Raw genomic sequence first — 24359 nt, 5'->3', positions numbered from 1 at the left:
CAAGAAGGACTCGTGTAAAACTACAGTTCTTAGCTGTAGGTTTACAAATGGTTCTCCATCAAAATTGATTTTTTATTATTATTACGGAACAGCTCTTTGTTGCTGCAATCCCTTTGATCAAATGATGAGTGATTAAAATATACAATTCATTATTACCCTTAAAGGTATTGATTACCTGTGGTCTTTCTTTCTCACCACTCAGGCACATTCAGGACCCAGCCAGCCAGAGACTGACGTGGAACAAGCCTCCCAAAAGTGTCCTTGTCATCAAGAAGATCCAGGATGCCAGTCTACTGCAGCCGTTCAAAGAGCTCTGTGTGTTTCTCACAGAGGTAGGACATTTGTACTTTTTGCAGTGACCCACAGTGTGCAGAGGCTCTCTAGTCTCAAATTATAGCTACCTGCACCTTAGCGGCCTTGATGGGTGTGTGTAGTTCAGTTTCATTAGAAAGTCTGCCATTAAGTCCCTAAAAACAGAAATATTAGTGACTGAGAATATATAAAATTTAAAAAAATTGTATACTTACACCTTAGAAGAAAGTAAAGCTGCTTGTAAACTGTACAGTCTGAATATTCTTTCAACCTATTAGTCTTCCATAGGGTAATATGAAAGTATTGGCATTAACAGGGTTCGCACAAGGTGCTTGAGGTGGTTAAAGTACTTGAATTTGGCAGTCTGATATTCAAATACTGGAATAACTTGAAAATCAGACATTTTCTCATATTGGTACTTGAAAAGTACTCGAATTAAAATGAGGAGAACAGAAAATTATGAAATATGTTATTGGTCTTGCAAATTCATTTCCAGGTAGACTACCAAGTTTTATTTCCTCGCCTGTTTTGCGTTCTGGTTGCCTGGCGAGCTCGCTCATTTCATCCACACTGCCACTCAGCCAGGCAGGTACAGAACTGACTGATTAGGTGCCGCCAAACGTCACATCAATAGCTAGAATGCTGGGCAAATGTAAAAAAAAAAAAAAAAATTTATGGATGTAGTGGAGAGTAAATGCTGTTTACGCACGTTTTTATTTATGAATTTGCGTTTACTCAACCCTTTTATTTGGTTAATTATCGTTTACCCACTTATTGCATTCCCAGCATTGATCAACGCTCAGAAGGCTTCTTGATCTGAGTTCTAATCACGCATTACTCTGCGAACGAGTGGAATCCTGAATTATTTATGTATGCTCGTTATGTTCCCCTGCTCCCCCGAATTTTCCATTTTAGCAGCGCATTCATTCATTCACCACTCTTTCCAGTGCGAAACTCCGCCCACGACATAGGCCGAGAGGTGAAACGAACTACCTCAACCCAGATCTACAGCGGCAAGTAGCAAAGAGATGCTGCTGACAGTGGCAATTCTTCTAATATCCCTCGACTCCTGCCGTGTCAACAGACAAACCCCACACAACCCACCCTGACTCTCGGAGAATGAGTGTGCAACTGGTAAATAGTCACTGATATTTCAGTCAGAAGTCTAGCTAGCTAGGTTGCTCAAGGGCTCTGGCTATTAGCCAGGTACTGTAGCTAGCTATAAAGATGACGCTAGTAGTACAGTGGTTCCCAAACTTGGTGTCCGGGACATATGTTTAAATAGGGTCCCCAGAGAGTCTTTAATCTTATCAAACACATTAAGAACTTGTTTATCTTCAAATGGGTATAGAATACACCATTTTAAAGTCAACTAAGGGCCTTTTACACTGTCAGAATTCACTTTCATGTCATTATGGGTTGGGACAGCCTGTGGGACCTAATTTAAAGACAATGTAAATATAAAGACAATTTAATAATATGTACACTGAACAAAAATATAAACACTAAATGCAACAATTTGAACGATTTTACTTAGCTACAGTTCATATAAGGACATCAGTCAACACCATCAGTCTTCATGTATGTAGTAAATAAGTAGTGAAACACATATTATTTGAGTAGAATTTGTAAGGTATTGATGAATAGTAAGTAAGTTAGTGTTTTTTTTCATGAGGTTGTAGTGATATACTGCCTTCTGGTGGCAACTAGAAACAATTGCATAATAGGAACTATTACAAATTGATTGTCCTTGAAAATAAATATTTGTGCTTGAAAAAAGCACTTGAAGGTCCTTGAATTTTTAACATTTATTTTTTTAACTTTTATTTAACTAGGCAAGTCAGTGAAGAACAAGTTCTTATTTACAATGACGGCCTACCCCGGCCAAACCCTCCCCTAGCCCGGACGATGCTGGGCCAATTGTGCACCGCCCCATGGGACTCCCGATCACAGACAGTTGTGATACAGCCCGGGATCAAACCAGGGTCTTTAGTGATGCATTAGACCGCTGCGCCACTCGGGAGCCTCAAAATTGGACTTTTCACTATCTGTACAAACACTGCATTACATGTGCATGTTGCTAATGCAGATGTTTATACTTGTGCGTTGTTCTAACAGAAAAACATGATTGTTTACGTGGAGAGGAAGGTTCTGGCGGACCCAGTCATCCAGGCCGATGAGAGCTTTGCGGCCGTCATCCAGAGGTTCTGCACCTTCAGAGAAGGTGAGGAGACCATTAGAGGACTGGGTCGTATTCATTAGTGCACAAAGTAGCCTTTTTTTTCAACAAAAAAACGAAAATGCATTATCTTATGGGATAAGTTTAAGTAGTCCCTCCATTTTTTTCCGTTTTTTTCCATTTGGTGCCTAGTGAATACAATCCTGAAGGATGATAGATTGATCTGATTGACTCTAGGTAGCTAGTGATGTAGGATCTTAATTTGAGCCAGTATGCTACAGCAGGAAAATAATCCTGCAGCAACAGGAACTGTGAATTATTATGTGGATTATAATTTATTTATTATTTTGTAGGGGTTAATACATTTCTGTTAGGGAAAATCAAGCCTTTTTTAAAACTCAAATGCATTACAAGTTTGCATTTTCTGCTTTGCAGGAAAATTCTCAGCAACAAAAGTGACTTGTGTCAATTTCAGGAATGTCTATGAATGTCTATGAAACTCTCACTTGAAGTAGTATAGATTTCTCTTATGGACATGAACCTAATGTGTTTGTATGCACACCGCAGATCTCGATGACATTTCCAATCGAGTGGACTTCATCATCTGTCTTGGTGGAGATGGGACCTTACTTTACGCATCGTCACTCTTCCAGGTATATATTTACTATTCACTTCTCCAAGTAAAGTAAACATACTCATTTGTCAGTTTTTGAATATACTGTGAATTGTAGTAAAATACATCTTGATTGTGCTTGTTTTCATAGCTTGCTTGTGTGTATGTGCTTATGTGTGTTTTCTCAGAAGACTGTTCCACCTGTTATGTCCTTCCACTTGGGTTCTCTGGGCTTCCTCACGCCTTTCAACTTTGACACGTACCAGTCTCAGGTCACCCAAATCATTGAGGGTACATCTTTAGGCTTGTCCTTACCCAATTTCAACAACAGAAGCCTTACAAGTTGTGCTACAGATAGCATTTCTAACTGCTAGGTTCACATTTACATTTTACACGCTACTCTTAAACAAAAGTTAGTGTGTCTGCTGAGCAGGTAACGCCGCCATCATCCTGCGCAGTCGCCTGCGAGTGGTGAAGGAGAGCCGAGAGAAGAACGCCCGGGTGGACAAGAAGGGCATCATCAAGACCAACGGAGACAGCGAGGGCAGCCGCAAAGCCATGCAGTACCAGGTGAGCGCTAAACAGTACACCGGACTGGTATGTTACCCCAGTATTATGGTTAGTACCACAATAGGTTCCTAGCATCATGATGACGTGGAACATCTCAGTCAAAGGACTCATTGTCTTTATTCTGGTAATGTTCCCACTGTCACAGGCCTGACCTCCGATCCCAGCGGCATGATAAAATACCAGAAAGGTCTAAATGTACAACCTGTTTTGGGGATTGTAGGGTGATAGCAATCCTTCAGGTCTAGTTTCACTTCCTCCTTCCTCCTTAGTCTATCACATGGATTTGTTTCACTGCTTTACTGTAGTTATAGCAATGCCCCCCATGTGCTTCTATTTTGGCCTGGTGCTATCATCTATCATAGGGTTGATGTATGTGGGGTGTTTGAGTTTTGATCGTAGTTCATTATGCATTGTCATCATACACACAGTCCCTGCTTGCTGCTGAGTGGGCTTTAACGAGTCATAACATAGGGCTGGGTTCAAAAAGTATTTCCAAAGTAACTAACAACATGGCTAGTGGAGTATCTCTGGTTAACATGACTCTGGGTTTCCTGGTCCAACAGGTGCTGAATGAGGTGGTGGTGGACAGAGGCCCGTTCTCCTACCTTTCCAACGTGGACCTCTTCTTAGACGGACACCTCATCACCACGGTACAGGGAGACGGTGAGTAGTAAACCCCTCAACCTGCTGCTACTGGGTTAAAGGACATGTTTTACCCCATCGGCATGGCCAATTAATTAGGGCTGATTTCAACATTTCATAACAATCGGTAATCAGCCTTTTGGATGCCGATTATGGCCGATTACATTGCAATCCAGGAGGAGACTTTGTGGCAGGTTGACTACCTGTTACGCGAGTACAGCATCAAAATAGCCTTGTGGCTGCAAGGAGCCAAGGTAAGTTGCTAGCTAGCTTTAAACTTATCTTGAAAAAAAAACTATCAGTCTTCACATAATCACTAGTTAACAACACATGGTTGATGGTTTTACTAGGTTAACTAGCTTGTTCTGTGTTGCATATAATCAATGCGGTGCCTGTTAATTTATCATCGAATCACAGCCTACTTCAACTTCGCCAAACGGGTGACGATTTAACAAAAGCGCATTCGTGAAAAAAGCACAATCGTTGCAATAATGTACCTAACCATAAACATCAATGCCTTTCTTAAAATCAATACACAAGTATATATTTTTTAAACCTGCTTATGTAGTTAAAATAAATGAATGTTAGTGGGACATATTAACTAGGGAACTTGTGTCACTTCTCTTGCAGTCAGGGTATATGCAGCAGTTTGGGCCGCCTGGCTCGTTGTGAACTGTTGAAAGGCCATTTATTCCTAACAAAGACCGTAATTAATTTCCCAGAATTGTACATAATTATGACATAGCATTGAAGCTTGTGCAATGTAACAGTAATATTTAGACTTAGGGTTGCCACCCGTTCTATAAAATACGTAGCGGTTCCGTATTTCACTGAAAGAATACATGTTTTGTTTTTGAAATGATAGTTTCCCGGATTTGACCATATTAATTGACCAAAGGCTCGTATTTCTGTGTGTTTATTATATTATAATTAAGAATATGATTTGATATTTGATAGAGAAGTCAGACTGAGCGGTGGTAGGCAGCAGCATGCTCGTAAGCATTAATTCAAACAGCAGCTCTTAGCCATGCTTGAAGCACAGCTCTGTTTATGACTTCAAGCCTATCAACTCCCGAGATTAGGCTGGCAATACTAAAGTGCCTATAAGAACATCCAATAGTCAAAGGTATATGAAATACAAATGGTATAGGGGGAAATTGTTCTATAATTCCTATAATAACTACAACCTAAAACTTCTTAACTGGGAATATTGAAGACTCATGTTCAAAGGAACCACCAGCTTTCATATGTTCTCATGTTCTGAGCAAGGAATTTAAACGTTAGCTTTTTTTACGTGGCACATATTGCATTTCTACTTTCTTATCCAACACTGTTTTTGCATTATTTATACCAAATTGAACATGTTTCATTTTTTATTTGAGACTAAATTGATTTTATTTATGTGTTATGTTAAGTTAAAATAAGTGTTCATTGTTCATTCAGTATTGTTGTAATTGTCAATTATTACATATATATTTATATTATATATAAAAAATCTGCCGATTTAATCGGCATCTGCTTTTTTTGGTCCTCCAAGTATCGGTATCAGCGTTGAAAAATCATAATCGGTCGACCTCTAGTTTAGATGCTGTAACTGGTCGTTATACTATGATGTTTATACGACTGCTTACTGCTTGTGTACAAGCCACGAGGGAGAAATCTGTTCAAATACAAACATGGTACTGATGTTCTATTAGTGGTGCATACTGTTGCAGCTCGCCTTGTTGGTAGATTTGGCTGAGATGGCAAAGTTTAGTCTTTGCATTGCTATCTGTCCTTCACTACTTCCTAGTAACTCCTTTTCTGAAAGCCTCTCAGAATGTCAGAAGTATTTCCGTTGTCTTGGGTATGGTTTGCTGTGTTTTGGAACTTCTTTCAGCTTGTTGTTGGTGTTTTTAGGCTTGGGTGTTGGTGTAGCGGTCAAAGTAGTGATGTCTCAGACTGTTTGTGTTGTCTCAGGTGTGATCGTGTCGACTCCTACGGGCAGCACTGCGTACGCGGTAGCAGCCGGAGCCTCCATGATTCACCCCAACGTGCCGGCCATCATGATCACCCCCATCTGCCCACACTCACTGTCCTTCAGACCCATAGTGGTGCCTGCTGGGGTGGAACTCAAGGTAAACACACACACACACACACACACACATTCATACACACACATGCATTCACCATACTGCCATTATCCATTTACTTCTCCTCTCCAGAAAATGTTTATTGAACAGTACACAAAGGGCCTCCCGGTTGGCGCAGTGGTTAAAGGCGCTGTACTGCAGCGCCAGCTGTGCCATCAGAGTTCCTGGGTTCGCGCCCAGGCTCTGTCGTAACCGGCCGCGACCGGGAGGTCCGTGGGGCGACGCACAATTGGCCTAGTGTCACCCGGGTTAGGGAGGGCTTGGTCGGTAGGGGTGTCCTTGTCTCATCGCGCACCAGCGACTCCTGTGGCGGGCTGTGCGCAGTGTGCGCTAACCAAGGTGGCCAGGTGCACGGTGTTTCCTCCGGCGCATTGGTGCGTGCGGCTGGCTTCCGGGTTGGATGCGTGCTGTGTTAAGAAGCAGTGCGGCTTGGTTGGGTTGTGTATCGGAGGACGCATGACTTTCAACCTTCGTCTCTCCCGAGCCCGTACGGGAGTTGTAGCGATGAGACAAGATAGTAGCTACTACAACAATTGGATACTACGAAATTGGGGAGAAAAAGGGATAAAATTAAAAAAAAATATATTTTAAAAAAGAACAGTACAATGACCAGTCTGACACACAGCTACCACAATGCGTACTCTTTCAGTCACTGGTGACATTGCTTATAATACACACTGACATTTACTGCTAGACTTTTGTTGTCTTTAACTGGTCGTTCATCTGGATTCCTATCTTCTGTTCCGTCTGTCACGCTCAGATCATGCTGTCACGTGACTCCAGGAATACAGCCTGGGTGTCATTCGATGGGAGGAAGAGACAAGAGATCTGCCATGGAGACAAGTGCGTGACCTTTTGGCCCCCTCAGTCATCGCAACCTCCCCCCTAGTCAAAATACCACCAAACAAAAGCTGATAAACATGGAAGATAGCCTGATGAACTCAACTCATCTAACTCCCGCAAGGTGCCTAAATACACAGAATTGACCAGTTGCATGTACTCGAGACAACAATTGCACATCACATGATGTTCTGTAGTGGTTTTCCTTCATGCAGCCAGAGATAATTATCTTCCTTGTCACTGAAATGCTGGCAGACCATTGATATACCAGTAACAGAGGACTCCTTTTAGGAAGTTAGTCAGCCAGTTTCAAGTGTCTCTTTTGTCATTGTTTGGGGGTGGGGGTTGCGAATACCTTGCATGCCTCCCAGTCATACCTGATTGACTGTGACGTTTGCTCTTTTGTCTTTTTCTTTCTTCATCTCCAGCATTACCATCACCACTTCCTGCTTCCCCGTTCCCTCCATCTGTTTCCAGGATCCCGTGAACGACTGGTTCGAGAGCCTGGCACAATGTTTACACTGGAATGTGAGAAAGAAGCAGAACTACCTTAGCTCCAAGGAGGACGTGTTCTGACGCCAACAACCTCGACTCCCCGTGACACCATTCTCATAGTACACCATTTTGGGTGCATTCCAGATGCACAGATTCTGCGCAGTTCTTCAAAAATCAAATTCGATCTTTACAATACCTGGACAAGTGTTTAACATACCACAGCAAAATGATATAGCGATCCTATATCTGGAACGCACCCTTTGACTTCAGTTGGATTCCATCAGGTCAATTTGCAATCAACATCCTCCAGAGATGAATTTGTTTTGGTTCTAGATCATCCCTTACTGTTAAGAATTTCACACCCTTTTAAAAAGATTGTTGAAATGGTATTTTTATGCCAACAACCAGATTGTCTCATGTCTGACTGAAAACAATCCAGGTTAAAGTTAACCTGTGAGACAAAGTAATACTGAGCTACGGATCAAGCCCAAGCTTCTCAACATATAACACATATATAATGACTGTTGTCAGTGGGGACTTTTATCAAGAACCAATGTTCTTGGGGATATGGAGTTGAAAATGTATTTTATAGTAATGATTGACCTTTTGATACAATCCCTAAAATAAAATGTATTATTACTACTTCAGGAATAGCAGAATTGCTTCTACTCTGCAATAATGAAATCAATGTATAGATTGTGCCTTAAACTGTTAAATTATATTATCATAATCAATGAAGGTTTACATAACTTTAATTTTCTTAAATCGTATTTACATCTTAGTGCAGGTGTAACATAATCATATCTTCAGTATTCCTCATATTCAAGCTTCTCAAATGGCTTGTACAAATGTTAATCTTACATTAATGTTGCGTATCTTAACTACTCTGTCTACAACAACAACGCTGTGGTGTCTGACCGGGTGTAATGTCAAAAGAGTATGGCACGAACATTAAGAACTGAAGTCCATTCCAGGTGAGATGAGACCACAACTCGATGTCTTCATAGCCTTTCACTATAAAGCCATAGCTCTACTATGTTATTCGTTTCATAGTCAAGTGGGATGCATAAGTTGATTCCATTGTAATTCTATTGTTTACAATCAAAGCGATTGTGAGTCTACAGGGTTTTTACCACCCCAGGTTTTTGAGTTTTGTTTTTTCTTTAGACATGGGAGGCCAGGTAGGTGGACTTTAGCCCATTAATGATATTGAATAATTAGCTCAGTTGGTGAGGTGATGAGTAGATTCTGGTGTAGTGTCTAGATGGACCTAAACCCTGCTGTGCCACTCCAGGACCAGGGTTGTCAACCCCTGACCTATGGTGTCTGACTGTTATTGCAGTATGCTGAGAGATTGAAGGCATTCAGATTCTACAAGGTAGTGGCCTGCCTTACCAAATGAGACTGCAACACTCACCCCACTTCTTGACAAGCTCTGAAATACCGACTTGATCAAATGTTATGGTGTGAGGGTTTTTCTTCTATCTGACGGACAAATTATAGTGTACGAGTTTACTACGTACATTGTGTGTGTTGGATGGGCAAGTGAAATTTCCCCTGATGGAAAAACTGGTCTAAGCTCTGTGGATACCAGCGCACCACACCCTGCAAGAGGACCAGGTAACTCTAGTCAATCAATCATTCCTTATTTTCTCATTTATGATGCTTGATATATTTATTAACCAGTTTACACTATCATTGCTGAAATATAAATCTCTGGTACGTTTTTGTATATTGATATGTATATGATTAGTACAGTAAGTCAGTTTAACTATATCTATTTTCTCAAAGTAGAAAAACAAATGTCCTCTTTCAATGGAATTTGGAGTGGAGTCTTTTCAAGTTAATGGCAGTCCCTTCAGTTGTTAGGGAGATATAGTTTGGAAACATCTGGAAGAAATCCATTTGTCTTTGTATGCTACTATACTTTATTTTTCAGAGAGAGTACAGTGTTTTCTCTCCTGAAGTAAAGGCAGTTGTGAACTTTGCCTTACAAACCAGTTGCACTGAAATCATGCCAATCATATAAACTTCCCCCAATGTGATATATTTTGTGGGACCTTTTGGATGAAGGACCTTATTCCTATTGTTCTTTCTATGTCAGTTATTCTCACTTTAAACTTTGTTTTGTAGACTTCTCCAACTCTGAGAGCCTATCACTTTGTAAATATTGTTTCTGAAATAAATTATATTTTTCCAGAGCACTTTAATAAATAAAGAGAGCCAATCTATTGTCAGTATGTGTTCATTTTCAATTGGTTTGGTATTATTTTGTGATCCTTGTTGAAACATTAATGTGCTGCATTTGTCATCCAATGAATTCTACCCCTTTCATGTGTGTGTCCAGGAACAAAGAAAAATGGAACCCACAATTTGAGGAAGTAATATCTTTCACAGCAGTGGTGTCTCTTCCTTAATTTTAAATTTTTTATTAAGCAACAAAGGAGCTTACTGCAATTACCAAATAGATAATCATGTGTTAACTGGCTTTCAGCAATGTGAGCAACTTTTAATCAATATAAAGACTACTACATTTCTAACAGTGCATTTAAAATGGAAATGTCGAGTAGTTAATACATAGTAATATATTAATGAGCCAATGAATTGTGTTCATTTTTTTTGTTTGGTGATACCTTGAAATATTCAAATGCTGCGTTATTGTTTTTCATGCATGTTGAGGTCAGATTAATTTGACCCCTCTTTTTGTAAGTGACTAAGAACAAGGAAAAAGACAGCTTTATTACTTATTGAATATTTGAGGAAGTATGGTCTTTCCCAGCAGTTCACTTCTCTTCCTAAATTATAATTAAGGAGTTTACTGCAACCCTTATTTCATCATTTTATTGAGAACCTGCAGTTTACAAAAACACGATAATGGGTTGTCAACCAATCAATAAAGTGCAGCGAAAACCTATAAAGATGTTCAGTCTTTCAACAACGATTAATGAAACTTAAGATATTTTGGGCAGTGCATAGACAATGGACATATCAAAAGTAGTTAATACATAGCAATATACTACTGTATATGAAATTATAAATATTGTTCACCAAAACAGAAAACTAAAGTTAGCAGTATAAAACCTCTCAAATAAACCATTTCATAGACAGGGCACAATTTCCAATGGATGTATTTGAATGCCACTGAACATTGTCTTTGGTTTATTTTACAACAAGCACACTTTAAATAATAAGGTAAAAGTGATAATCCGTTCATAATTATGGTAAAAGCAAAGTGACCCTAAAAAGATAATTGTTGTACAGAATATCTGCATTGATTTACATACAGTAGCTGTTTCAGAAGTTACATTGTGCATTTGGCCTTGTAAACTGGTTCTCCAGACTCCAAAGAACTTAACATCTCACTGTACGTGTTGTAGGCACATTAAAGGGTAAGCATTATCCAACATACTGAGATGAATCCTCTAGAAGTAGGTAAAATGTAATAAAAGTAATCCTTTCAGACTCACAAATTAATCAGTGGTGCTCATCAGCTATTATAAAATAATTAGTTTACAGTGTTTTGTAACTTATAGTGCCTTCGGAGAGTATGCAGACCCCTTGACTTTTTCCACATTTTGTTACATTACAGCCCTGTTCTAAACTTGACTAAATGTCCCCCCCCCCTCCTCCATCTACACACAATACCCTATAATGATAAAGGTCAAATTGTGTTTTATTTTATTTATGGAAATGTAACATTTACATAAGTATTCAGACTCTTTATTCAGTATGTTGTTGAACCACCTTTGGCAGCAATTACAGCCTCGAGTCTTCTTGGCACACTTGTATTTGGGGAGTTTCTCCCATTCTTCTCTGCAGATCCTCAAGCTCTGTCAGGTTGGATGGGGAGCGTCGTTCAAGTCAGGGCTCTGGCTGGGCCATTCAAGGACATTGAGAGTTGTCCCGAAGCCACTCCTGCATTGTCCTGGCTGTGTGCTTAGGGTTGTTGTCCTGTTGGAAGGTGAACCGTCACCCCATTCTGAGGTACTGAGTGCTCTGGAGCAGGTTTTCATCAAGGATCTCTCTGTACTTTGCTCCGTTCATCTTTGCCTTGATCCTGACTAGTCTCCCACTCCCTGCCACTGAAAAACATCCCCACAGCATGATTCTGCCACCACCATGCTTCACTGTCGGGATGGTGTCAGGTTTCTTCCAGAAGTGACGCTTGGCATTCAGGTCAAAGAGTTAAATCTTCATTTCATCAGACCAGAATCTTGTTTTTCATGATCTGAGAGTTTTTGTGCGCCTTTTAGCAAACTCCAAGCAGGCTGTCATGTGCCTTTTTCTGAGGAATGGCTTCTGTCTGGCACCTCTACCATAAAGGCCTGATTGGAAGAGTGCTGCAGAGATGGTTGTCCTTCTGGAAAGTTCTCCCATTTCCACAGAGGAACTCTAGAGCTCTGTCAGAGTGACCATCGGGTTCTTGGTCACCTCCCTGACCAAGGCCCTTCTCCCCGATTGCTCATTTTGGACGGTCAGCCAACTTCTACCATTTAAGAATGACGGCCAGTGTGTTCTTGGGGACCTTCAAGGCTGCAGACATTTTTTGGTACCCTTCCCCAGATCTGTGTCTCAACACAGTCCTGTCTCGGAGCTGTACAGACAATTTTTTCGACCTCATGGCTTGGTTTTTGCTCTGTCAACTGTGGGACCTTATCTAGACAGGCATGTGCCTTTCCATATCCAAATTTACCACATGTGGACTCCAATCTAGTTGTCAAAACATCAAGGTTGATCAATGGAAACAGGACGCATCTGAACTAAATTTCGAGTCTTATAGAAAAGGGTCTGAATATTTATGTAAATAAGATGTTTATTTTTTATAAATGAGCAAACATTTCTAAAAACCTGTTTACACTTTGTCATTATGGGGTATTGTGTGTAGATTGCTGAGGATTTTTATTTTTTTATTTCACCCATTTTAGAATAAGGCTGTAACAAAATGTGGGAAAGTAAAGGGGTCTAAATACTTTCCGAAGGCACTTGCAGTGAAATCATCTTCAGTAAAAACAGACCGGTCCAATGCCCATTTGAGTGCATTTCCCTCTAGTTCCTAACTTCAAACATTGGTCAGAGCCAGAGAGTTGTTACAAAATGTAGAAATTGTTGCTTATCCATCCTGTGTAACCGTAGCCACTTCCTTCTCATGACGGCACTTTACTGCTTGTCCGATGAAAACACTGGAGAGCGAGAGAGACAAAGTACTCGGGTTAGTTCGTCTTATACTCTTTACAGACAGATTTACGGTATGTTGCCTTGTAAAGAAATGTACAGTGGGGCAAAAAAGTATTTAGTCAGCCACCAATTGTGCAAGTTCTCCCACTATGACAGACAAATTGTGAAAAAGAATCTAGAAAATCACATTGTAGGATTTTTAATGAATGTATTTGCAAATTATGGTGGAAAATAAGTATTTAGTCACCTACAAACAAGCAAGAACTCTGTCTCTCACAGACCTGTAACTTCTTCTTTAAGAGGCTCTTCTGTCCTCCACTCATTACCTGTATTAATGGCACCTGTTTGAACTTGTTATCAGTATAAAAGACACCTGTCCACAACCTCAAACAGTCACACTCCATACTTCACTATGGCCAATACCAAAGAGCTGTCAAAGGACACCAGAAACAGAATTGTAGACCTGCACCAGGCTTGGAAGACTGAATCTGCATTAGGTAAGCAGCTTGGTTTGAAGAAATCAACTGTGGGGAGCAATTATTAGGAAATGGAAGACATACAAGACCACTGATAATCTCCCTTGATCTGGGGCTCCACGCAAGATCTCACCCCGTGGGGTCAATATGATCACAAGAACGGTGAGCAAAAATCCCAGAACCACACGGGGGGACCTAGTGAATGACCTACAGAGAGCTGGGACCAACGTAACAAAGCCTACCATCAGTAACACACTACGCTGCCAGGGACTCAAATCCTGCAGTGCCAGACGTGTCCCCCTGCTTAAGCCAGTACATGTCCAGGCCCGTCTGAAGTTTGCTAGAGAGCATTTGGATGATCCAGAAGATGATTGGGAGATTGTCATATGGTCAGATGAAACCAAAGTAGAACTTTTTGGTAAAAACTCAACTCGTTGTGTTTGGAGGACAAAGAACACCATACCTACTGTGAAGCATGGGGGTGGAAACATCATGCTTTGGGGCTGTTTTTCTGCAAAGGGACCAGGACGACTGGTAAAGGAAAGAATGGGGCCAAGTATCGTGAGATTTTGAGTGAAAACCTCCTTCCATCAGCAAGGGCATTGAAGATGAAACATGGCTGGGTCTTTCAGCATAACAATGATCCCAAACACACCGCCCGGGCAACGAAGGAGTGGCTTCGTAAGAAGCATTTCAAGGTCCTGGAGTGGCCTAGCCAGTCTCCAGATCTCAACCCCATAGAAAATCTTTGGAGGGAGTTGAAAGTCCGTGTTGCCCAGCAACAGCCCCAAAGCATCACTGCTCTAGAGGAGATCTGCATGGAGGAATGGGCCAAAATAGCAGCAACAGTGTGTGAACCTTGTGAAGACTTACAGAAAACGTTTGACCTCTGTCATTGCCAACAAAGTATTGAGAAACTTTTGTTATTGACCACATACTTATTTTCCACCATAATTTGCAAATAAATTCATAAAAAATCCTACAATGTGATTATCTGGATTTTTTTCCCCTCATTTTGTCTGTCATAGTTGAAGTGTACCTATGATGAAAATTACAGGCCTCATCTTTTTAAGTGGGAGAACTTGCACAATTGGTGGCTGACTAAATACTTTTTTGACCCACTGTATCTGGCAATGTTTTTTAGAACCTAATTCACACAGTCCCATGTATTTATTTTAGGCATCTCCTAAGAAACATAAGACTAATAAAATTTATTTTTGAAATAATAGAATGGCATATTTGAGTTTAATTATGTTACTGGTCTGGGTAGCCCATATGGCTGTGCCATGCACATAAACCCCATAGTTATTTTGTTCATTAACACTGCATGGTCAATCTGACATCTGCATTGGCTGTACAGCATTTACGGTGATACAGCATCTGCATTCATGCTTCGCAGAGCTGTTGTGAAGGAAGTTGTCAAGGAAGTTTGTTTTATTCAGGACCTCCCGCCCCCATCTACAGACAACCAATCATGTCAATGCGGAGCTATACGGAGCTATCCTCTGCATTGTTAAAACATTTGGGAAGCGTACGGTACTCCGTGAGCTCGATTTGGCCTCTGCAAGGCTACGGGGGCTTTGCAGTTGCATCACGCCCTCTGTACAGAGCCTCCGGATCGCATCACTGGAGCAAGCATAAATTGGCTTTACAGTGGTTCCTCCTTTAAAAGTTGCAATATTCTATGGCACATTATTTAAGTGTGAACCACTGTTACCATTAATGCTAGTTAGTGCTAGTGCTATCTCTGAGAAGCATTTGATAGACTTCAATAATGGCTGTACTAGGGAATGCGGGCACGTGGGAGATCGGGGAGGAAGGAGTAGGCTGTCCTTGTAAATAAGAATTTGTTCTTAACTGATTCCATGTGTTATTTCATAGTTGTGATGCCTTCACTATTATTCCACAATGTAGAAAATAGTAAAAATAAAAAAACTCTTGAATGAGTAGGTGTGTTCAAACTTTTGACTGGTACTTGCTTAATATTATGGTGTTTCTATTCCAAGAAAAACAAAAATCCCTCTGGGTTTCTGTTAGGATGGAACGGAAAATATGGCGCTGTACAATGTCACAGGAGTATAGTCCTGGGCTATTTAGCTAAAGAATCCCGTGTCGTGCGGGCAGGGCACGCGGGAGACCGGGGTCCAATTCCCCGATGGGGAGGAAGGAGTAGGCGGTCCTTATGAATAAGAATTTGTTCTTAACTAACTTGCCTAGTTAAATAAAAAGGTTACACTAAGAGCATAACATTTCTACACCCTAATTTTCTAATTCTAGTCTAACAATACCCAAAAGGAGATTAAGAAAATAAAAATCTCTGATTTATCAAGACCAGTCCCCATGCTTGTCTCAGAGCAGCGTGAAATGGTGCTAAAATAGTTGTAGGCTTTTGCTTCAAATCCTATTGCTTCTAACTTCAATATGCTCTTTAAATAAATAAGACCTACACCACTTTTAACAGCACATTACTCAACACTAGTGAGACTCATGTCACCTACAGTATATCGAAAAATATGACGCAATTATTTGCGGAGAGTCACATATAGAGGATTGGAGGATTCTAAATTAAAACCAAAAGCCGATGGCCGATGTCTCCCGGTGGCGGCCGGCACGGGTATCGAACCTGCATCTGTAGCAATGCATTTTACACTGCGGGAGCCCCCATCCACAAAGTATCAAAATACAGAGAGGTGTTGGTAAAAGTATATTGTCCTGCTAATAGCCCCATAATGGGCTTTTATAATATTGTACATGGTGTCCAGGTAAGGTAATCAAAACATTTCTTTATTAAAAGACTATCAGAAAGAATGTCGGTACTTATTTATTTTTATCCAAAGCCATGATTGAGTGAGTCACTCAGCTTTATGTAGGTGCCGGCTATATGACTGTGTCATCAACTTGATAATATATAATGATATGAGGTTATTACGTTTTCAAAAAAACAAAAGAGAGTGATTATAAATCTGAATAAAGTCCAAAGTAATATTTGTTAAGGCTAAAACATTTATGTTTTTAGAGGAAAAGAAACACTGGGACAATTGTGCGCCACCCATAAAGGGCAAAATATAGCCCTGCTAATAGCCATAATGGCGCTGTACAACGTGACCGTGTGTTTGAAAGAGTATTTTCCAGTAAGCAACAATGTTTACCTTCATTAGACAACTTTGTTCCAATATTTCTGTAATTCAAAGATATTTATTCCCATAGTAATTCGTTATGGATCCATAATTAAATAAACATACCAATTTTGAAAGAGTAATTATTATTTTATTAATGAAAGCATCAAGATGTTGATGACAAAATACTGTACTGTTTTGAGTTAAATGTAGCAATCAGAGTACATAAGCATCGAATACATTGCATGTACTGGGATGTTCACACCTACAGTAGCTGGGCAAAAAGAGTCTATTGTCCTGCTAATCAGGCTACAAGTGTTTGAAAACCTGTTTTCAAAATGCCACCAGCTGTCCATCACTACTGTAAATAAAACACAGCATCTTGTAACCACAATGTCACATAATTTGTCTCTACCGTTCCAATTACTACTAGAGTTTGGGATTAATTTGATTAATATTATGGAGTTTCTGTTCCAAGGAAAACGAAAAACCCTTGATTTCCGTTGGAATGGAACGGAAAATATGGCGCTGTACAACGTGACGGTCGGGAGTACAGTACTGGGCTATTTAGCTAAAATCCAGTGTCCGTGGGAGACCAGGGTTCAATTCCCCTTTGGGGAGGAAGGAGTAGGCTGTCCTTGTAAATAAGAATGTGTTCTTAACTGACTTGCCTAGTTCAAATAAAGGTTACACTAATAGCATAACATTTCTACACCCTCATTTTCTAATTATAGTCTAACCAATACCCAAACGGAGATTCAGTGAAAATAAAAGTCTCATTGATTTATTAAGACCAGTCCCCATGCTTGTCTCAGAGCAGCGCAAAACTGTGCTAAAATAGTTGTAGGCTATTGCTTCAAATCCTTTTGCTTCTAACTTCATTACACTCTTTAAATAAGACGTACACAACTTTTAACAGCACATTACTCAACACTAGTGGAGACTCATGTCGCCTACAGTATGACGTGACTCTCTGCCAATAATTACATATAGAGGATTGGAGGATATTTCTGATATTTATTCCCATAGTAATTCGTTATGGATCCATAACTAAATAAACATCGGCATTTTGAAAGTGTATTTTTATCATTTTATTAATGAAAGCATAAAGATGCCATTATTAGTTACAATGTTTTAGTTTGAACATGCAGACTGGCACTAAGAACAGAACAGCGGGAATGTTTCCCTAGTCAGCCCAATTATTAGTGCAACGCCCCTTAAAGTGTTGCCAGTGTGGTGGGGTGAGAATGTGATGAAAGAAATCATTCTCTACTATTATTCTGACATTTCACATTCTTAAAATAAAATGGTGATCCTAACTGACCTAAAACAGGGATTTTTTACTAGGATTAAATGTTAGGAATTGTGAAAAACTGAGTTTAAATGTATTTGGCAAAGGTGTATGTAAACTTCCGACTTCAACTGTAGTTGAAGGTCTGTTTCATGATTTCAGTCAGAAGTTCTTGGAAAGACTGTTTTACTGTGCCCATAACAAAAATGTGTTAATACAAATGCTCCTTCAATGTGTACATTTTTTGGGGGAATGTTTGTGTCGTCTATGAGCCTTGTTCTAGTCTAGCCTGAGTATATTGACTCCTGGTAAACATACAGTGGAACAGGTGAAGGAAAAAATACAGGCAGTAATCTACTCACTCCTCTCCCTCAGGCCCTGGCCGAAGCTGCGCGCCAATCGGAAGAGAGACCAGAAAAGCACGCCTTTGATCAGCACTGAGATCCCCGCTCCAGTCACAGCAGCGGCCTCCAGTGTATACGTCTTATCCTGCCCCCAGTGTACACTGATCTGAAATCAGAAGACCACGAAGTCCATCTCAGAGCAACCATTCACCATACTTTCCCTAAAGATCTGATTTGAGATCAGTTCAACCACTGGCTTTCACAGCTCACCCTGTACATCAGGTACACGAAGTAGGCCACCTCCGGCACATTAAGAAGAACAAAGACCCAAACCAGCGGCTTGGTTTCTTTTAAAACCTGGAACAAAGGACAGATAAACCGGTTTTACATGATGTATGCACTTCATAGGTGCTTACAATCTAAAAATTATTTCCACCATCCTTCATTCAATTGAGTTCACATACTTTATGGGTGTAGTATTTCATTGTGATTTATGTTCTACTGTTTATGCACTTGTGCAGTGCACACTAATTATTAAATTACATATTTTATTCTCTTGATACTTGTTACTCACTGCGATAGCCCCCATGGCTGCGGTAAGGCAGGCCCAGACCACTCCAAAGCCCAGGATGATGCTGTTCGTGAAGGACATAGTTGTACCTGACGTCATAATCAGTATGCAAAGGCACAGCTGACAAAGAAACAGAAAAACCAGCCACAGATTATTCCAACTATAAATCTAGTACAGCTCCATCCCAAAGACCCTGATGTATGAATGGCCCTGATAAAAAGGACCACCTTTAGAGCACCTTAAATTAAATTTCGGACAAAACGGCATACTCTGCTGCATCATTCACTGAATCAAATGGCTCATTCATAACAAAACCCACTGATATTGTCAACTACTTTAATTATTTTTTTCATTTGTAAGATTAGCAAACGTAGGCATGACTTGCAAACAACAAATTCTGAACCAACACATCAATGCATAACTGACCAAATTATGAAAGACAAGCATTATAATTTTGAATTCCGTAAAGTTAGTGAGGGCGAGGAGAAAAAAACTTGTCTATCAACAATGACAAGCTATTGGGTCTGACAACTTGGATGGAAAATGATGGAGGATGATAGCGGACTATATTGCCACCTCTTCAATCTAAGCCTACAGGAAAGTGTGAGCCCTCAGACCTGGACGGAAGCAAAAGTAATTCCGCTACCCAAGAACAGCAAGGCACCCTTTACTGGCTCAAACAGCTGACCAATCAACCGGTTGCGATCCCTTAGTAAACTTTTGGAAAAAATGGTTTGACCAGATACAATGCTATTTCACAGTAAACTAATTAACAACTGATTTTCAGTATGCTTATAGGGAAGGGCACTCAACATGTACAGCATTTACACAAATGACTGATGATTGGCTGAAAGAAATTGAAAAGATTGTTGGATCTGTTTTGTTAGACTTCAGTGCAGCTTTTGACATTATCGATCATAATCTGCTGTTGGAAAAACTTTTTTGTTATGACTTTACATCCCCTGCTATATTGTGATCGAGAGTTCTGTCTAACAGAAAACAGAGGGTGTTTTTTAATGGAAACCTCTCCAACAATCAATGTAGAGTCGGGCATTCTCCAGGGTAGCTGTTTAGGCCCTTTACTTTTTTCAATCTTTCCTACTGACCTGGCACTGAGTAAAGCCTGTGTGTCTATGTATGCTGATGACTCAACGTTATGCACGTCAGCTACCACAGCAAGTAAAATCACTGCATCACATAACAAAGACCTGCAGTCGGTTGTAGAATGGGTGACAAGTAATAAGCTAGTCCTAAATATTTCTAAAATTAAAAGCAATATATCTGGGACAAATCATTCACTAAATCCTAAACCAAATTGCATAATCAAGAATGTGGAAATTGAGCAAGTTGAGCAGACTAAACTGCTTGGTGTTACCCTGGATTGTAAACTGTCATGGTCAAAACATACTGATGTAATGGTAGCTAAGATAGGGAGAAAGAACTGCTCTGCTTTCTTGAAATTGCTATCAACAAAACAAGTCTTACAGGCTTGAGTTGTTGCACCTGGACTACTGCCCAGTCATATCGTCAAGCACCACAAAGAGGGACAAAGGCAAATTACAGTTGGCCCAGCACAAAGCAGCATGGCCGGCCCTTAAATGTACAGAGAGCTAACATCAATGACATGCATGTTAATCTCTCATCGCCCGAAGTAGAGGAGAGTGACTGCATCACTACTTGTCTTTGTGAGAGGTATTTTCATGTTGAAAGCAGCGAGCTGTCTGTTTAAACTACTAGCACACAGCTCAGACACCCATGCATACCCCACAAGACATGCCACTAGAGGTCTCTTCACAGTCCCCAAGTCCAGAACAGAATCTGGGAAATGCACAGTACTACACAGAGCCATGACTAAATGGAACTATATTCCACATCAAGTAACATGCAAGCAGTAAAATCAGGTTTAAAAACCATAAAACTACACCTTGGACTGTGACAAGACACACACACTCACTCTACACACATGCTTGTACGGTGATATTAGAAATGCATTGTGGATATGTATTGGTATAATTATGTTATATGTACTGTTATATTTTAGCCTTCATTTGTTTGGACCCCAGGAATAATAGGGATCCTTATAAATACAAAAAAATACCCTGAAGGCAATCATACATATCTGCACCAAAGATGCTCAATGTCAAGGCAACACAACGTGTTAGAATGACGCCATCTGTCGGAAGAAAATGGTTGTTGTGTGTCAGAAATGTATTATGACACATGTGGAATGTGGCGGTACCTGGGCCTGTAGGTCAAAGGTGACCATGGAGAAGCACAGGTTGATCAGGAAGTACTGCTCCTGGAAGCTCTCCAGAGCTCCGCCCACCCGGAAGGCCATCATGTTGGGCCTTTGGATGAGCAGAGTGGCGCACAGGACATGGACCACGCCCACACACAGGATGCACACAAACCGCACCTACCACACAAGCACACACACTGATTCACTACCTCAGCTATTCAAACAGCACCTGTGACATAAGCACATGCACAATCACGTCTGGTCACAATTGAGCCGTGTTCCGTAGGGAGAATATGTTTTTAAACGGGGAGGTAGTACCTGAACTTGTCCAATGAGAACACAGATTGTTGTTTTCTGTTGCGAAACACTTTGCTACGGTATACCGTACTGAACATGACCCTGGATTAGACATAGGAGTTGGTTTAATTTTGTCGGTCCACATGCAGCGTACCAGAAGCAGGTCCTTTCTATCCTGGAGAGGGAGCACCATGAAGTTGACCACAGAGCGCATCATGACCACCAACACACTGAGGACAAACACTATCAACTCCTGCCTGTTCTCCTGCAGGATTCCCCTGGTGATGTAGTATATGCAGAACACTGGAGAAACATAAAGAAGACTGTGTGTGATACAGTATTGGTGTAGGTGGCATAATCAGGATTTAACCATAGAAGAATGCTGACATGGGGTGATCAGAATTGGGGATTAAATTTATTTTCTCTGAATATTTCGTAATGTGTTCATGTCTGGATACAGTAAGGAGTTGGCACTCTGTTGCTATTGCCACTAATGTAAGACATGCCACTTACAAATTCCAACCAGTTGGATGAGAGATACAGTGAAGTCGTCCTCATAGCTGTACGTTGCCATGCTTTGCCTGTAGATGTTTGTCAGTGTGAGGGCCAATAGTGCCAGTAGAGAGGCGATGGTGAAGCAGAAGTAAAGCTTCACCAAGCATGACAGCTCTGACCAAGGCTTTATCTGTGGGGAGAAAGCCAAGCATATAAACTTTCTTTACACACAGACACCTAGGGCCCTATTCAATCAAAATGGGTGCAAATTTCTGAGTAAGACAAAGGAACATTCTTCTTATGCTGTGAACATGTAGCCTACATTCTTATTCATGTGATAAGAGAAACATGTTTACAGAGTTGAGTGACACAACAGTGCAGGAAGAATGTTGAACGGAATAGGACTCTGGTTCCCAATTCAAGCAACAGCTAGAACAGATAAATGTGACAATGTCTACTCTGTGTATAAGGAGAACAATTGGGATTTTTTTCTGACCGGGCCACATGGCGTTGGGATCAGTTCCTGGTGCCTTGGTCTCAGGTTTGGGGATGGGAGATCTGAGCCCTCCCAAGGCTGATTGCTCAACAGTGGACTGAAATAGAAATATATGTGGATATTAATTACTAGGTTCAAATGTATATTGAATGGCTGATATACGCATAATAATTTGTCATATTCATAGATCCATGATGAGATATATGTAACTGCCAAAATAAAGTAAACCAACATAAAAGTGTCTTAATAGGGTGTTGGGTCATCACAAGCCAGAACAGCTTCAATACACCTTGGCATAGATTATATTTTCTATTTTTAAAATGTATTTAACTAGTCAAGTCAGTTAAGAACTAATTCTTCTTTACAATAACGGCCTACCGGGGAACAGTGGGTTAACTGCCTTGTTCTGGGGCAGAACGACAGATTTGTACCTTGTCAGCTCGGGGATTCGATCCAGCAACCTTTCGGTTACTCCCCCAACGTTCTAACCACTAGGCTACCTGCCACCCTTCAAGTGTCTGGACCTCTATTGGAACGATGCGACACCATTATTCCATGAGAAATTCAATTTTGTGTTTTTTTGATTGTGGTGGAAAATGCTGTTTCAAGTACCGCTTCAGAATGTGTTCAATTGGGTTGAGATCTGGTGACAGACAGCCATGGCATAGGGTTTACGAGATATGGTTTGGAAAACATACCTAAATGTAGTGATGGGATATGCCACGGTACTCCAAATTGTACCTTTATCCACACTGATACATAGAGTAGATTGAAATACTGCTAGTTTTCCCAGAAAACTGCCCTTTTGTCAGGACACATGTTTCACGCCACTTCAATACAAAGTGATTTTCATAGCAGGTTAGAAGAGCATTTTCTCTAACCCTAACCCTTTTCCTAACCTGTTACGAAAAAGTCACTTCGGTATCGAAGTCGGATTAAAAGAGCCACCGCAGCCATTTTGGAATGGCAGTATCAGCACCTTTGTTGTTCAATGCAACATGCCATTCCATTATGGCTGCTGTGGCTACTGCTAGCTAGCATGAGGACGAAAAGGTCAGTTTCCCAGGAAAACTAGCAGTATTTCAATCTTCTCAATGGAGCTGTGTGGATAGAGGTAAAATTTGGAGTACAGTGGCATATCCCATCCCTGCAGTGAGGTACATATTCTGACCTATATATTGCACCTGCTCCAAGTGTCTTATGCCGCAATCAAGTCATGTCTGAAACTTGAGACCTCCAATTAAAATTAACTGAAGTTGTTTGTGTCTAGACCTTCCCATTTTTTTCACCTTTATTTAACCAGGTAGGCTAGTTGAGAACAAGTTCTCATTTGCAACTACGACCTGGTTGATTCTGATACTTCATAAGTGGGAAACTCAGGATCTGACTCTAACCCCCTAGGTTAGCAAATCAGAAATGCCCAAGTTTCTGACATGGCATTAATGTAACCATGACGGAGTTCCGACCCCAGTTCAGCTCAGTGTAAACAAGCGTAACGGTAGGGTCGGTATCTTCTGGCAATGGACACACCAAACGAAAGAATGTTGGAAACGGAACTCAAATCACATCCTGTCACTAAACTAACACTACATCGATGATTGTAATTATGTTAATAAGTCGCGCTCATAAACTCACCGTATCTCTTCCATTTTTAAGTGAAATAGTAACTAGATAATCGTGTTCTTGATGTTTCTACATCTCAGCAAGCAGGCCCACATTGGCTGCTAAATTCAAACGTATTCACGCCACATATTTTTTTGAGTTTTAATGGCGGTGTGCAAACCATAACGCCACAGTTCCGCTTACAAGTGTATATGTCTGACGTCTTTCTGAGGTGTATTCAGCATGCATAACATGCACGTACTTGTTTGAAAACGGGTCCAGTCAATATCATAACAATAGTCAATCGTGAATGTTTTAGAACAGGGATGGTGCTGAACACTGTACGATGATTTGTTTAGTTTTCTTTAGCACAGCGGCTTAAAATACACTTTGCATTCGCAAACCAGTAAAGATTTGCAAACTCTGCATTCATCCCAACCATCGAAACGTTGCATATTGAACACACCCTTGATG

General features: G+C 40.6%; 2 protein-coding genes across 8 annotated transcripts in view; one reads left to right on the top strand and one right to left on the bottom strand.

Moving 5' to 3' along the window:
* The window catches only part of LOC110532386 (NAD kinase), a 39444-nt gene extending 29434 nt beyond the window's left edge, over nt 1-10010 (top strand). For 3 of the 6 annotated variants that reach the window (XM_021616252.2, XM_021616251.2, XM_021616256.2), the window contains 9 exons: nt 203-332; nt 2431-2536; nt 3059-3144; nt 3293-3395; nt 3538-3674; nt 4238-4337; nt 6276-6433; nt 7209-7291; nt 7717-10010. In XM_021616252.2, coding sequence (XP_021471927.2) covers nt 203-332; nt 2431-2536; nt 3059-3144; nt 3293-3395; nt 3538-3674; nt 4238-4337; nt 6276-6433; nt 7209-7291; nt 7717-7864 — 1051 coding nt within the window. In that variant the 3' untranslated portion in view covers nt 7865-10010. Of the gene's footprint in view, nt 1-202; nt 333-2430; nt 2537-3058; nt 3145-3292; nt 3396-3537; nt 3675-4237; nt 4338-6275; nt 6434-7208; nt 7413-7716 lie in introns of all 6 variants that reach the window. The other 3 variants (XR_005053292.1, XR_005053293.1, XM_036988331.1) reach the window with 3 other exon arrangements.
* A 2307-nt stretch (nt 10011-12317) lies between these two features.
* LOC110532385 lies at nt 12318-24099 on the bottom strand. 2 transcript variants are annotated; one of them, XM_021616249.2, is made up of 9 exons: nt 23919-24099; nt 22284-22380; nt 21806-21977; nt 21447-21595; nt 20996-21172; nt 18760-18876; nt 18456-18542; nt 18204-18351; nt 12318-12963 (listed from the first exon to the last, which is right to left on the bottom strand). In XM_021616249.2, the coding sequence occupies exons 1-9, from the start codon at nt 23930-23932 to the stop codon at nt 12941-12943; spliced, it is 984 nt and encodes a 327-aa protein (XP_021471924.1). In that variant the 5' UTR covers nt 23933-24099; the 3' UTR covers nt 12318-12940. The 2 variants fall into 2 exon arrangements, with proteins under 2 accessions (XP_021471924.1, XP_021471925.1); XM_021616250.2 differs by lacking the exon at nt 20996-21172.
* Nucleotides 24100-24359: the final 260 nt, after the last annotated feature.

Source organism: Oncorhynchus mykiss, chromosome 9 (assembly GCF_013265735.2).
Source record: "Oncorhynchus mykiss isolate Arlee chromosome 9, USDA_OmykA_1.1, whole genome shotgun sequence".
In the NCBI taxonomy this organism is placed as follows: Eukaryota; Metazoa; Chordata; class Actinopteri; order Salmoniformes; family Salmonidae; genus Oncorhynchus; species Oncorhynchus mykiss.
The sequence above is the reverse complement of the archived record's forward strand: the minus strand, read 5'-3'. Positions and strand labels throughout refer to the sequence as shown.